The following is a 15,515-nucleotide window of genomic DNA, read 5'->3' on the forward strand; positions in this document are numbered from 1 at the left end:
ATTTGTCACTCCAGGCTGTGCGTGCTGTGATTTATTTAGCGTGCTGGATCCTACATGCACATCCTGTTCAGTGTTTGAAAAAAGGCAAACATTTGTTTAATAGCCCCAGCTCTCTGCCAATTCAGTGCTCTTGGGGGTAAGATGTCCTATAGTGGATGTTGTCTGGGCTTCCCCTTTTAAAAGGACAGTCATCTTCTTTCTGTACTGGCGAAATGCAGAGAAACACATATTCTCTCGGGACCTTTGGGAAAGACGAGATCGGGTTTTATCAGGTGTAGCCTCTCGCTAATGAAAGTTGCCTGCTTTAACTGTAACACTTGACTCTCCTTTAGAACCTTTCATGTGACGATCTCAAGCATATAGCAAACATTAATGAATTACGCCCCCCTTTGACCTAGGTGGTATCACCCCATTTAATGTATGGGGAAGTGGAAGGCTAGTCCACGTACATTCGAATGCTCCATTGTGTTTTACATGGGGTTAGTTAATATGTTTAAGACAATGATTTCCTAGCGCGTCCCGGCCCAGAATGATTAAGGGACTTGCCAAAAGACGCCCAGCTGGTCTATGGCAGAGCTGAGACTAGAACCCTGGTCTTGTGACTCCCAGTGATGTATCTCCCCACAAGTCCATCTTTCACCCCATTACTGAACTACATTTTAGTTCCGTTCTCGGTGGTGTTGGAAATGACTTTGCATGTCACAAGCACAGGACCAGCTCCTGCAGCCCTTCCTCATGCAGGTAGTCCCACTGCAGTCAACAATGACCATGTCCATGAGGAAGAACTTGCATAAGAATGGCAGGGTCAGGCCCACATCTCAGATCACACTGTGTGATCCATTCCCTCAACCTCCCTCTTCCTATGTTGCTTTCTCTTTGTTAAAAGAGGGAGGCAAACAACCCTCATGCCTCTTTCCCGTTCACATTGGTTCTCCCTGGCTCCTGACATGAATCCTTAACTAGAGCCTCATTTTGTCAACACACAGTGATGTTGGCAGGCTCGATGCACCTGTGGAGCGCCAGGCACATACCCTGCTCCTGCTTATCATGCAAAACGAGAAAAGAGACTCATGTACAGAATCACAGCTGATGAAGCTGAACCTTTCCACCTCAGTGACCAGCTTTCAGGGTTAAACCTTCTATGAAATCCTAGTGTGGTGGGTTTTATTTTCCTGCTGCTGTGAACAGCTCAGGCACCTTCTCTAAAGCCCTCTGATCAAGTTCTCATTGCTCTCTGTTCACTGTGGAACGAGCGACATGTTCCTCACCATACCCTAAGGCGGACATTTATATCCAACAGACTCTTCCCCTGGCCTGACGCAACACCCCAACCTGAACTAGATGCCATTAAAATTGCAAAGCCTGCTAAATTTTAAAAACTGTAGCAGGCTGCTCAGTGTAGACCAAGTGTGTATCGTTTTCACATCTTCAGATGTCTTCTCCTGGGGCTCCTGTATCAGTTGGCTGGTAGAATTCTGGCACAGCTGCTCCATTAAGGATTGTGAGGTGCTTGCCCAGACGGGAATGTGAGCTCCACTAATGGATCCTTTTGCTTTCGGCTTGTGTGTGCCTGAAATTAGCTTCTGTAATTAAAGCCTGCAGCTTGCACAGTCATTCGCCGCTGGAATAAAAAGCCCTGAGGGAGTCTCTTATTTTCAAGGAAAACAAAATATTACTATTACTGTTGTGAGGGCATTATGGAAAGAGAGAATTTATGTGTTCTATCTTTCACTGTAGTCTGCAGGAAGTAGTGTGTTGGCTGTAAGCGCCTGCTTTGTGCTTCTCAGCTGTCATGTTCAATTAGCAGGACAGGAGAGATGCTGTTTCCTGAATCCACTGGCCTTTGACCCACCAGGTGTTTGTCCGCGTGGAACAGAAGTACCACTGTAGCAGATTGGTGCCTTAGCAGAGCAGGTTTGTGGAGAGCAGATCTGCTAGCTCAGCTCCACACACGGCTTCTCAGGTCAGGAGTGTTTCGAACAGCCTCCAGGCATGCAGGCCAAGTGCTTTCTGAAGAGACGTCTATTTTGTAATGCTTAATGGTTTGGCCTTTTAAGCCTTCAAGTGGGAGACTCCGAGACTCCAACATTTTGAAAGATCTTGAAATTCCCTTGTATGTTAACTGTGAAGTGACCTGTATCTCAGCTGCTTTTAAATAACTCCACCTAATGCAACATTCACTGTTCCTCCCTCTAGGATGGAGAGGTGTACTGCATAGATGCTCGTTTCTATGGCAACATCAGCCGCTTTATAAACCATCTCTGTGAGCCAAACCTCACCCCTGTGCGAGTGTTCATGTCACACCAGGACCTGCGCTTTCCCAGGATTGCCTTCTTCAGCACCAGGCAGATCGAAGCCGGCGAGGAAATCGGGTATGTGCTGCCCACAGGGTCTGCCTTTCCCCTGGGAATTGTCCTTGTGCTCACGTTCCACATGTCGTGGGGTTTCTGGGTCATTCTGAATCTAGGAGCTAGGCTAGAGACGCCTCTTTCCAAAGCGACACATCTGCCCAGCGTGCAGCTGTGTAAGCGAACACTGAGAGTGCTGCTTGGGTTCCTAAGAGTGGGAAATTCCATGGTTGGGGAAGGGATAGTGGCCTACTGGTTAGTACAATGGTCTGATACTCGGGAGACGTGGGTCCTATTCCTGGCTCTGCCAGTGGCCTGTTGGGTGACCTTGGGCACGTTGCTGTGCCTCAGTTTCCCCACTGTTAAATAGGACAGAAACGATGCTCACCTCCTTTGTCAAGTGCTGTGAGCTCCACTGATGAAAAGCACTTATATCAGAGCTAGGGATTCTTATTGATGCCAGTCAATTGCAGGCTCCAGTAAGGGTAAGCAAGCCTCATGCCTTCCGGGGTACAGGGATTGGTGCAGGAGTTGGGAAGGAATTTTCCCTCCTGTGCATATCCTTGCCCCACTGACACAGTGCATTCTGGGTTTGTCTTTCCCTTAATGCTTCAGGGATCTCAAAGCACTTTGCAAACATGTAATGAATTTCATCGCCTGCCCACCCCCCCTTGTGAAGTCAGGAAGTGTCTCTATTCACCGCTGGGCAGATGGAAATGCAGCAGGATAGGGCTTCTGCTGCCTCGTAGAGTGCAGAGTGGGTGTGCCACTCCACTAGATCAGAAACGTGGAGTCTCACGCTTGCTTTGCCCAGGTGTCAATGACAACACAAGGTGCCAGGCAGTGAAGAATCAGCCCCAGAGAGCGCAGCACTCCCCTTACTCTCACTCCGTGTAACCCTATCAAGTTGCATGGGATGTAACGGTTTTGATACTGTCTCGCATGACCCTCTCATAAACAAACGGGGGAAATACAACCTAGATGGAGCTACTATAAGGTGGGTGCAAAACTGGTTGGGCAGTCGTTCCCAGAGAGTAGTTATCAGTGGATCACAGTCAAGCTGGAAGGGCGTGTTGAGTGGGGTCCCGCAGAGATCAGTTCTGGGTTTGGTTCTGTTCAATGTCTTCATCAGTGATTTAGACAATGGCATAGAGAGTACACTTATAAAGTCTGCGGACGATACCAAGCTGGGAGGGGTTGCAAGTGCTTGAAGGATAGGATTAAAATTCAAAACGATCTAGACAAATTGGAGAAATGGTCTGAAGTCAATAGGATGAAATTCCATAAGGAGAAATGCAAAGTGCTCCACTTAGGAAGGTACAGTCAGTTGCACACATACAAAATGGGAAATGACTGCCTAGGAAGGAGTACTGGGGAAAGGGATCTGGGAGTCATTATGGATCACAAGCTAAATATGAGTCAACAGTGTAACTGTTGCAAAAAAAAAGCGATCATCATTCTGGGATGTATTAGCAGGAGTGTTGTAAGCAAGACATGAGAAGTCATTCTTCCGCTGTACTCTGCGCTGATTAGGCCTCAGCTGGAGTATTGTGTTCAGTTCTGGGTACCACATTTCAGGGAAGATGTGGACAAATTGGCGAATGTCCAAAGAAGAGCAACAAAAATGATTGAAAGTCTAAAAAACATGACCTATGAGGGAAGATTGAAAATATTGGATTTGTTTAGTCTGGAGAAGAGAAGACTGAGGGGGGCCATGATAACCGTTTTCAAGTAGATAAAAGGTTTTTACAAGGAGGAGGGAGGTAAATTGTTCTCCTTAACCTCTGAGGATAGGACAAGAAGCAATGGGCTTAAATTGCAGCAAGGATGGTTTATGTTGGCCATTAGGAAAAACTTCCTAACTGTCAGGGTGTTTAAGCACTGGAATAAATTACCTAGGGAGGTTATGGAATGTCTGTCATTGGAGGTTTTTAAGAGCAAGTTAGACAAACACCTGTCAGGGATGGTCTAAATAATACTTAGTCCTGCCAGGAGTGCAGGGGACTGGACTAGATGACCTCTCGAGGTCCCTTCCAGTCCTACAATTCTGTGGTTCTATGTGAATCAAGGCCGAATCCTGTCCTCAAGTGACCCTGACAACATCTCAGTGAGCCAGTGATAGAACCTGGCTACTCAGATCCCCTGTCTTTTGCTGTAACCACTAGACCACCCTTCCTCTGTGCCATCCAGTGTTAGCATTTGCTGGGGTAGCCTGTGAGACGTTATCTGCTTGGTTCCCAAGAACTCGGCTCTACTCCAAACTCGTCACTGAGGTTTCTTTCTTCATACACTCAAACAGCCCTTGAGCTGATCAGGCTCCAGGGTGAGGGGCACGTACAGGGTGTACAACACATCCAAAGTTACACAGCAAACCTCCTCCTTCCATACCGGTACACGTTTCATTGCAGTTACTATACATAGCATCGCACGTTTTGGGACTGGCTTGGTTACTTTGCAGGACCCAATCCCTGTGCAGCATGCTCCGTCCACGTTCGACTTTACTCCTTACCTCCTCTTTATGCTCCCGACTTCTCTTGTCCGTTGTATCTTGTTCTTAGTAAATGGTTCCCCAGGTGTTCCCCCTCTTATCGTCGCTAACTCAGACGTTGTCTTTTAGCTCACTGACCCATTACTTATCTGAGCACCAACATTTCATTCTCAGCCTGCTCATTACCCCCCCCCAATCCTGTCTTGCAAGAAGGGAGGCGTCCTGCATGTTTCATTGCTCTCGTCAAGTCAGGCCTCCAGCCATGACCCAAGGCAGGGATAGAGGACTTGGTGGCCCAATGACAGCTGCTCCGTTCCTGTTCCTTATCGTTAAGAGTCACATGATGTAAAACCCGGCTACTGAATCTCCCTTTTCCTCCTCTTCTCATTTAGTTTTGTAACGTAGGAGGCCAGGACACAGGCTAATAGTAACCTCCAACATGCGCCCGACGCTGGGATTGCAGAGAGTAGTAACGATTGCTAAGCAAATACCAATAGGTCCAGTGGGTTCACCACGGCAACAGTGCTCTAAATTTGACCAACTGTACGGTTCAGAGGCCAACTGCTTTGGAGATGGCCAGGAATGTGTTCTGGGTTCCTGGTCATAGAAACGCGTGGGAAGTCCCCATAGATCTGACGTTTACTTTCAAATGAGATTCAGAAGCGAAGCTGGGTGAAGAGGTTGTCTCGGCTCCGAGGGAGGGGCTGAATTCCGAGGTGAGGCAAAAACGATCGCATACGCAGCACGTCCGGGATGAATTGATCCGAAAACGGGCAGGACAAAGTAACTAACGATGTAAATGAAAATCAGTGTAAATCACATCAGCTTCGTAGTCTGAAGGGATCAGCTTGAGCCCCGGCAGAGCAAGTGCAGTTCCTATTGAAGTGAGTGGCCTGGATCTGGACTCACACTGGTTTTGTGTCACTGTTACACCATTGACCTCAGTGGAGTTACTTGCACTGGTGATAATCAGGAGTGACATTGGAATGGGGCCCAGTGGAAGCTGCCCCTGTTCACACTGTGGCCCCAGAAGCACTGGGAATTGTGCAGGCATAAGTTAAGGGGGGGAGGGGCTGCTTTCTTTTGTGTCCTCCCTGTTACTTGTTCTTCTGGCTTCACCCCCGTTCAGTCCCTCCATCGCTTCGCACGCCCCGCGAGGGGCGGAGCCACGCCCATTACCATGCTTTGCCATGCCTGTGTGTTTTCTGACCGGGGCCCAGCACTGTTTGCATCGCTCCTGACCATGGCCATGGCAGTGGCCCCTCCAGTCTCTGTATTGAAAGGATAAGGAAATGCAAGAGGCTATCTTTCCTGTCTGGTGCAGAGCACCCAGCTCATCTAGGAGCCAGGGCCTAGGGCTGATGCCAAACTGGGGCTACTTGCGCTGGCAGTTTTTGCCACTGCTGCTGATGCGCTTGCAGTAGATCCCGGACCAGGAAGCTCACTGGGCCGAACGGCATGTTGTCTGCTTCCAGCCTGATCTGGGCAGCGTTTTGGTTCCCCAGCTGGGAGCTGGGTTTGAAATAGCAGACTCTGATTCATCGGTTCGATCCCTCAGGTGTCGTATTTGACTTACAAATCCTGTCTCTCCAGTGACTGACACTAATACAGCTCGCCATTGGCCGGACATCTCTGCTTTCCTGAGTAAGTGCCTAAAGAGAATGAGCCGGATTGCAGCCCACGTGGTCCCTTTCCCGCTCTCCGGCAGGGTAAAGCAGCTGCAGTGGTCCCCAGGGGAATTCCCGGGGTGCAGGGGCAGCATACAGCCCTGTGCCAGACTCCAGCAGAGCATCTGCTCCCATTACAAACGAGCTTCGTTACCGGGTTTTTGGGAGCTGTTCCCTATGATGTCTCGCGTTTCTCAGCTGTGGGAAGGTGAATGTGTAGTGATTAACAATAGAAAATTACTGCCTCTGGGTCTGAGGCTTTATCGCTGCGCAGATGGACAGGCAAGACTGCAGACGTGTATGTTGTGGTGTTTACCTCTACGGACGGCTTCTAGCCATCACTTAGGATGCATCAGGTTCTTTGCCTGTGGGATCTAGGTGGCTCGGGGCCATGGTTACAGTGTAGGGAGACTTTGCACAGAAGTGTCCCCATTCACATCCATCCCAGGGTAGCAGTGACTGCTGTCCGTTCTCGTTCGCTGCCTGTTGGTAGACCTGCGGGCTGAGTGGGTGGGGTTCAGTGAGCTCCTAGAGATCAGGTAACGATGTCGCAAACGCTTCGTCACAATTTGCGCAACGTTCCTGCCCTGCTGCTTTAGTGTCTCCGCGTGGCGGCTCCTAGTAACGATACGGTAAGAGGTAGGAGGAGCTGCAGGGAGACGGGTTTCCCCGAGGTGGCTCCAGCTCTATTGTACCATCTTCATGACTCCCGAGGAGGTGTCCTTCGAGGCAGCAGTGAGGAAGCAATTTAGGAAGCACTAAAGCCAGAGAGGGCTCCAGTGCCGGAGGAGGGAGGACATGGCAAAGGAAAAGAGAAATGTTGTTCCCCACGTAACCGTGGCCCTAGTAAGTTTATAGCTACACCGTGGATAGTAGCTGTACTGGTTCCTTTAGAGGGTCCCACCCCTGCTCTGCAGGGACCAGCCCTGGGGGTGGGAAGGGAACTCACAATCACAGCTCAATGATCACCCCCCAGCCAGATAGAATAACCCACAGGCCACGTGGAGCACAAGTGTTGAATTCCCCATCATGGTGTCCCCTGGGCCATCTAGTCCTCCCAGGCTTGTCACGTTCGTGGCTGGGGAGCGTTTTTATGTGCTGTCCGTTCCCCCCTTGAGGCTTGCATAGACCTCTTGCCGGCCTCTGTGGGAGAGGGGGGCTGGGTGGTTTGGCAGTGGGACGCCCTTCCGCCTGGCCCCGCCGGGCACTCCTGGAGAGCCATTGTCGTCACCGTGCTGTTCGCCAGCTGGGTGAATGTCATTGGTGGGGGCTCTGTCCAGCTCGAGCGCTCCCATTACTGGTAGCACCGAATGATCCCCTCTTGGCAACTTCAGCAGTGATGCTAATGACCGAGACTGAATCAACCCCTCACTAGGAGACGTGGTTCTGCCAAGTCCAGATTGAGGCATATTGACCAAGGCTGGTGTGGGAGGGGAATCTCGACCTGCTGCTGGTACTGTACCTTTGCTGGGATGTCACAAAGGGTTTCAGCCTCTGGGGGCACCTTTCCCCTGGGCCAAAGGGGCTCTGCCCCTGCATGGAGTGGAGAAGGCACTCACCCTCCTGGCCCATTTCATCCTTTGCCTCCGAGTGCCAGGCAGCAGCCCCTGTTAGAAGGGATCGGCTCTGTACACACACATTCCATCAGAGCCCCTGGCATGGCATGGGGGGAGGGAGGGAGAAATGGGGTGCACAGAACTCTGAGCGGGCGGGGAGATACACTCTGCAGTGGAGGGGAAAAGGGAAATGGGGGCACGCAGAGCCCCTGCCATGCAGGAGGAGAGTGGGGGAGGCCTGGAATATGGGGGGGCCCACAACTGGTGGAGGGGAGATTCGGGGAACCTGGTATGGGGAAGGGGGGTACACAGAGCCCCTGCCATGTAGTCCCTTCCATGGAGGGCATGGGGGAAGTGGGAATGGGGTGCACACAGCTGCTGGTGTGAGGAGAAGAGTGGGAGACCCTGGTATGGGAGAGGGGGATGGAGGGCACACAGACCCCTGGGAGGGGGAGCCTGGGGGCAGTTGGGGGTCCCTACAAAAGAAGGTGGGAGAGTGGCACCCAGGGAATTTGATGGGGGATGGATGGAAGGGTACAGGGTGCGCAGTGTGTTCAGCCTGCACAAGCTATGAAGTGTGTGACCCCCCTGCGGTGCAACCTTGTTTGGTTTCGCTCGTCTCTGCTCCCCTAAAGTATTGGTTTGCGTGCGCACCCAGATCCCTCCTGTTGTGTTCCACTGACCAAATGTCCCCCCCTCTGTCCCCTTCTCTCTTCCAGCTTTGACTACGGGGACCGATTCTGGGACATCAAAGGCAAATACTTCAGCTGTCAGTGCGGTTCACCCAAGTGCAAACACTCGAGCACAGCCCTGGCCCAGCGGCAAGCGAGCACGTCCTCCCAGGACGCCCAGGAGAACGGACTCCCCGACACCAGCTCTGCCATGGCAGCCGGCCCCTTCTGAGGACTCGCTCCCGGGAGCCTGAACTCTTTTAACGCGATAGATTCACATACTGTTTGAAATTTCCATTGAAAGAGAAAACACACTCAAGGAAAGCCAAGGGGTTCGTGACATCTAGGGATGTGCCACCGACTGTTACTTGAGGAATAAGTGAAAGCAAATCCGGACTCCATGTTGTAGTGTTCCTCCCTCTCCACCCCTGGAAAGCTGCTGGTTTTACAGTGAGTGCAAAGGGATGGCTGTCGCAGTTTTTCCATGCAAGATGTCCTAGCATCCATCTCTTCATGTGCTAAGTGTTGTCAGAGCCAAGGGAAGAGTTTACCCCTCCTCTTCAGAACGCTGTTATTAATTGCCAAGTCATCTCCAGTTCTCTTACAATAAACTTTGAATACTTGATGGAACTTACTTTTTAAAGGGGCGGGGGGGAACGGTTCTGACATTGGTTTACTTGACGCAGCTTTGTGGGGCAGGTCTTTTAAACCACGAATTTCTCCCTCACCTGGCAGGACATTACAGCGTGGTCTTTCCTGGCCCTGTCGCTGGGAGCGAGAGGTTATTTGCTTCTAACAGACGCCCGTCGGTTACCAAATCCGCCGATCTATTATTTTTTTTCTAAAGAAAAATGGAAAAGAATCCCTTTTTCCTTCATGCCCCCCCCATCCCTGTCTCTGTTCCAAGCCTGCCAGAGATTCTCTCCCCACCACCCCTGCTCCATACCAAGCTTTCTCCGTTAAAAACCAGCTCTCACCTCTGCCCCTTGGGCATGTTACTGTCTCAGTGTTGGTTTCACCAGTGGAAGGATTTGCCTCTCCTGCTGCGTTCGCAATCTTAGAGGGGGACGGGGATTGTACAAGACACTAACTTCTGAAAGAATCAGTTTGCTTTTTTAAAACAAAACCAAGTGATCCGTATACTATAAAGAACCTTTGACTGGCTTCAGGCTGGGCAAGCATCAGATAGGACACATCCCAGCGAGAGGAGATACCATTGCCACCAGCTCATCCCCTCCCTTTTCTCAACTCTGGGCACCTCCGATTTAATTTTTAAGCCACACACTATGAAGTTGAAATGAACTGATTTATTTTTTACCATTATTAAAACATTTGGGACAAAGCATTAAAAAAAACCAACAAAAAAACCACACACACACACAACAACAAAAAGAAACCACAAAACAAAAACGGTGCTGATTCTGGTGTGATTTTTACTCACCACGTGAATATAAACTATCAATTGTATAAAAAGAACAAAGTGATTTTAGTATAAAACGCAGGAAAAAAACACAAAACCTTTTTTAAATTGTTAGTATTGTAGTGTGAATAAATTTGCCATCACCTTTTGTGTGATGGCTGGGCAGGTCATTATCTGAATTTTTTTTTTTTTTTTGCATATATCTTTAAATACTGTAATTAGTGCAGTAACAGGTTTTTTTTTTGTGCATCTCTTCTAAAACATTCATAATGCCGTCATGTTTATTATTATTATTATTATTTTCTGTTAATGTTTTTGACAATTTTAAAGGAGCAGTCTTTTGGCTCTGGTCATTTTCTTGTTCTGTTTTCAATGAAATCAATAAAAAAAGTGCTTTAAAATGAATTTGGCTCTTTCATTCATCAGTGTTGCCAACTCTCCTGATTGCATGACAAGTATTGTGAGATTTGGGGTTTTTTCATTTAAATCCCAGCTCCAGGAGTCATGTGATTAGATAGCAATCTCAGTTTTTTGGGGAGGGGCGTTTGTTGTGGGGTTTTTTAGGCAAATTTCTGGCCCTCGTGGTTGCACAGAAAAGCTAGAAAATGTGTATTCTAAAAGCTCAGAACGCAAAATGAAAATCCCCCGCATCTAGTAGTAGTATAAATTTTGTGCTTTTAAGTCACTCAGGATATTTTTGGGCAGCGGCCTTCATGATTTCTCAGTGCTTGAGGTTGGCAATGGTGTTTTGAGGTGATCTTCCCCCAGCTGCCTCTGCAGAATAGGTAAGCAGCAAGGCAGCCTTCCAAAAATAGGCTTCTATCATGGGCCAATTGCTGTGCCCACTAAAGAGCCCCATAGATTTCCATGGGCCTCTCTCCAGGAGCAGTAGTCTGCCCGTAGAGATTGCAGTGCAGGACTGCGGGCCCTGGCCATGCAAACCCACCATCCCTGGGATCCAGTTGCCTGCCCTTCAAGGAAAAAAACGAATGAGATCACCCCCTTACTCCCCTCTCCCCCCCCCAAAAAAAATCTCACCCAGCACTGAGATGCCAGTTTCTTATCAGCTTTGCTTGGGACACCTGTGAATCCCCCCGGAGCATTGTTCACATGGGGCGAGAATTGCATGAATGGGTTTCCACTGCTGGCTAAGCGATCTGTAGATGCAGGGTTCCCAAGGGACGTTTCTTACAGTGCAGATAAAAAGGACCTGCGGATGGAAATAAAAAATGGACTTCTGCCCACGTTAGCTTATTTATATATGACGAAGGCCTGCAAGGTTTTCTTCCCCTCCCCCACCTTTGTAAGGGGACAGAGGAGGTGTGGTTCTGCCTCGGGGGGTGGGGGTAGTTTAAGTTTAGAATGATCGGGAACGTGATGTCTGGGCTTCCCTGTTTTTGCTTGAGGACTCCTTGGAGGACTCGGAGACGTGGACTGGGCGCTTTCTCAGTCCTGCACTAACAGGCGTGGTGAGGGCGGGGAAGCCCTAGGCAAGGGAGCTTTGCACCCCGTGACTTGTGTTAAACTGGGGTTGACAAAATTTAAAACAGTCTGAACAATAATTACCCCTGGCTCAAACACAGTTCTCTTGGCTCCGCTCCGACTCCTGCTCGTTCCCCCAGTGGCCCATCAAGGCTGAATTTCGAGTGCGAGAAATCAAAATAGGGGGGAAAACCCTTCTTGGCCACAAACCTAAATGAGTTTCCCTTTCCAAGGTTCCCTGTCAGAGATGGCCTTTGAAGCTCCCCGGCGGTAGCCACGGCAGTGCCTGGTCCAGAGCCCACTCACCTCATTGCCAGGCTGTCCGGTGACTTCACCAGGCTTTGAATCAGGTCCGGAGAACGGAGCAGCGGCAGCTACAGTCAAACCACAGGCTTGGTTTTGAGGCTGCTTGCTCTGTATTAAACACGGCCTGTGTCCGCTGCAGCTTGGGGGGGAAGGGCTGGTTAAGGCGATAATGGGTTCTTCCTGCCAAATCTCGGAGGCTGAGCTCAGGCTACAGAAGTTGCTCCCGAGGCTGTGGAGGGAACCGGTGATGGGGTCCTTCCCCACGAGGTCGCTTAGGCTTCGACTCCGCCGAAGCGGGAGGGCAAGAAACACGTCATAATCTACACAGTGATTAAGCGTGATCTTTGGGATCTGTCACCGTAAATCTGCCTTTTAAGAAAAAATAATAAACCCACGGAGTCATTTACAGGCTCATAAAAATAGTCGTAAACAGTAGTAAAAGTTGGGCTCGACTCCAGCTGAGGAGATAAGCGGAGGCCAGCGTTTCAGTGGCATTCTGCCTTAGCCATGCAGCTTGAACGTCGGTTCACCTTGTCTCCCTCTTTGAGGGAAGCGTCCTTTGAATCCCACCTCTGGCCTCCACCCCGCCTTAGTTCAAGGCTCGCTTTGTCTCATAGCCACCAATCTTCGGGATGGGGATTGGACTGGCCTCACTTCAAAGCAAGCCCCTTCCTGGCACAATCATATTGATCGCAACATTTAGCTCTTATTTAGCCCTGTTCGTTTTCAAGGTGCTGGCCTGCAATGTCCTTGTCAGGGAGGTATGCAAAGATGGGCCAGCAGAAGCACTCCAGGGGAAGTGATGTTCCCAGGGTTACGTAGCAGCGCCTACTCCTATGTACAGACCACTAGGCCACACTGCCACAAAGCCATTTGCTCTCGCTTCTTTGCCTGGAGCCGACCATCTTCATAGAATCATAGAATATGCGGGTTGGAAAGGAGCTCAGGAGGTCATCTAGTCCAACCCCCTGCTCAAAGCAGGACCAATCCCCAACTCCCCAAATCTTCCCTCCAATAGGTTCTCAGCTTCTGCTGGCCCAAGTGTGAGAGACCAGGAAATGCATTTGGCCTAGTCCTACCTCAAGGGATTTCACATTAAGGAGGCAACCCAAGTGTATGAGAGCAAACTGGTTCTACCTAGTACTCTCTCTCCCCTAGCACTGCGGGGGCCGGAGAAGCATGTGCACGTGAGTAGCTGTAGCTGCTTGTCACACTGATTTATGCTTCCATCACTGGACAAAGGACTGAGGCCTGGTCTACACACTGCAAAGTTAGGTCGACACAAGTCACCTTGCATCAACCTATGGGCACTGTAGTGAGGTGGCGTGGCCTCCCTCCAGACTTGAGAGTGAGGGACCACTACACTCCTCTTGGTGGGCGGGGCCAAACCTGCCCCGCCCCTTGCCAGAAGTACAGGGGCGGGATAGGAAGTATAAAGGGAAGGCCCTGCCGCTCAGTTGCGTGGGAGCTAGGGATGGAGACAGATGTCTCTGGCCTGCTGCAGAACTCTGGAGCTGAACGGTGCTGGGCCCTGCCCCCGGCGGAGACCGACCCTGGAGGGCATTACCCAGATGGACTGCCACAAAACACCCCAAGATGACAGAGGACCCTTGGCCTACGGAACCCCCCTGCCCAGACTGTGGTAGGAAGTAGCCCGGGGAACCAGACGTTAGTCTGGTTTTGTTGCCAGAACAGGGGCCCATTTGCCACTGTTAGGGCCCTGGGCTGGGATCTGGTGGAGTAGGGTGGGCCTGGGTCCCCCTGCTGCCAACCCCACCCCTGGAGTGGCAGCCTAGGCCAGAAGGCCTGTGCATCACTTGTCTTGCCCCAGCCAGGAGACGGTGGGCCCAGGCATCTTAGCCGGAAGGCTTGGGCAAAAGCCCAGCTCTGCCCTGCCTGGAGGGCCAGAGCTTCCCCTATAGAATGGGTGGCGGGTGGCACCCCCCCTTTTGGGGAGGCTAGCTCCCAGCTCTGCCCCTTCTGCCCATGCCACCTGCTGGGCTGGAACCCTGAGGGCCCCCCTCTGCCACTGGAGCCCTGAGACCCCCTACCCCCCCCATGGCGGGGAAACAAAACCCCCCCCCCCCACCTGCCAGGAGGAGCCCCCCAACTTGCCCGAAAGAGTCCTGGGCCAGTCTTGCCTCCTCTCCTCTCCCCTCCCCTCCCCAAGCTGCCCCGGAAAAGCCACAGCATTCTTCCCGAAGAAGAACCTGAGCATTTGCTATTCCCCATGCAGGTTCCAGGGCGGCTGAGGAGGCGGTATGTGCTACTCAGCTTCCCGGGTTGATCAGTCATCTCTCTGGAGTCCAGGGAGATGACTACTGAACCTGGGAAGCTGAATAGCACATACCTCTCCTCAGCCGCCCCGGAACCTGCATGGGGCATAATAAAGCAAAAACGTCACCCGCCAAACCCAGAACCGGGCGTCCGGCAGCAGCGGCGTTATACCTGCCGCCCGTGCCCTATAGACTGGTTGAGTGCTGGCTGCCTAGCCTGGAGGCTTAGGCTGAAGCCTGCCTATGCGCTGTCTTGCTTAGACGGCCAGAGCCCTAGACTCTTGACTGGTGGCAGACCTGGCTGGGAAGCTCTGAGCTAAAGATGGCTTCCTGCCCTGCCCTGCCCCGCCCGAGGGCGTTCGAGATCCAGACTGTCAATGGTGGTTTGCCTCTGCTAGGAGGTTACGTGGGATAGACTGCCGACGGCTCGGCCCGCCACCAGAGCCTGAGCAGGAGAGCGCTGCCTGATGCAGAGTGGCCTCCCTCCCCACTGGAGAGCGAGGGACCAAAGCCAAAGACACTGCCCCTTTTAACTCTTAATTGCGGTGTGTTAGTAAAGGCAATGCCACTGGTTTGTGTGTCCCTAGGGAGACTGTCACGGGCGGGTCCAACCAGCGCCTTCAGCCCACTACGCATCTTTGGACATGCCTTTAATCTGGGTAGCTAACCGGCTTCTCTGTTATGCAGCCGCTTGGGTCCATGGCACCCTGTCAAGCTCCGTTTGCCTTGCCAGCGGGTGATATAGTGGTCTCTAAGGTGCCACAAGTACTCCTGCTCTTTTTGCGGATACAGACTAACACGGCTGCTACTCTGAGATCAGTGTTAATGGGCTCTCTTGGCCTCCCTTGGTCCTGGAAGGGTCTCATGGTTGGGGGCTTATCCAGTTTCATTAGCACTCGGAGTTCCTCTCTCTACATCGCTTGATTTTGGAGTGTTCGGTTGATTAACTCTGTAGGTGTGTGTGTTTTTTCTGGGTATTTCTCCATTTGGAGGCGTAGGGGGCAGTCGCTCTGTTGTATGAATTCTCTTTGGCCACCTCCCTACTTCCTTTCCTTGGGCTTGGAGCTATTTGTTAGTCTAGTTGTGCAGGAGGGCTGGTAATTAAGTTTTGCGCGGAGCTACTGGTTGTGCTTAGACACATAGCAACTGGATGCCTATTATCTCCTCCTCTACAGAGACTTCAGGGCACCATGACTTCGCAGAGAAGCCCATGATGATAAACACACTGCATATGAAATGAGGCCTGGGGCCGGTGGCTGCTCCTATTAATGGGAACGGGGTGGGGAGATATGGAAACAGAG

General features: G+C 51.2%; 1 protein-coding gene across 1 annotated transcript in view; it reads left to right on the forward strand.

Annotated features, from left to right (window-relative positions):
* The window catches only part of EHMT1 (euchromatic histone lysine methyltransferase 1), a 95,992-nt gene extending 85,437 nt beyond the window's left edge, over positions 1-10,555 (forward strand). Inside the window, exons 27-28 of the mRNA XM_026657230.2 lie at positions 2,197-2,372; positions 8,779-10,555. Coding sequence (XP_026513015.1) covers positions 2,197-2,372; positions 8,779-8,962 — 360 coding nt within the window. The 3' untranslated portion in view covers positions 8,963-10,555. The remainder of the gene's footprint in view (positions 1-2,196; positions 2,373-8,778) is intronic.
* Positions 10,556-15,515: the final 4,960 nt, after the last annotated feature.

This window comes from Terrapene carolina, unplaced genomic scaffold (assembly GCF_002925995.2).
Source record: "Terrapene carolina triunguis isolate 2854851 unplaced genomic scaffold, T_m_triunguis-2.0 Scaffold238, whole genome shotgun sequence".
Lineage (NCBI taxonomy): Eukaryota > Metazoa > Chordata > Testudines > Emydidae > Terrapene > Terrapene triunguis.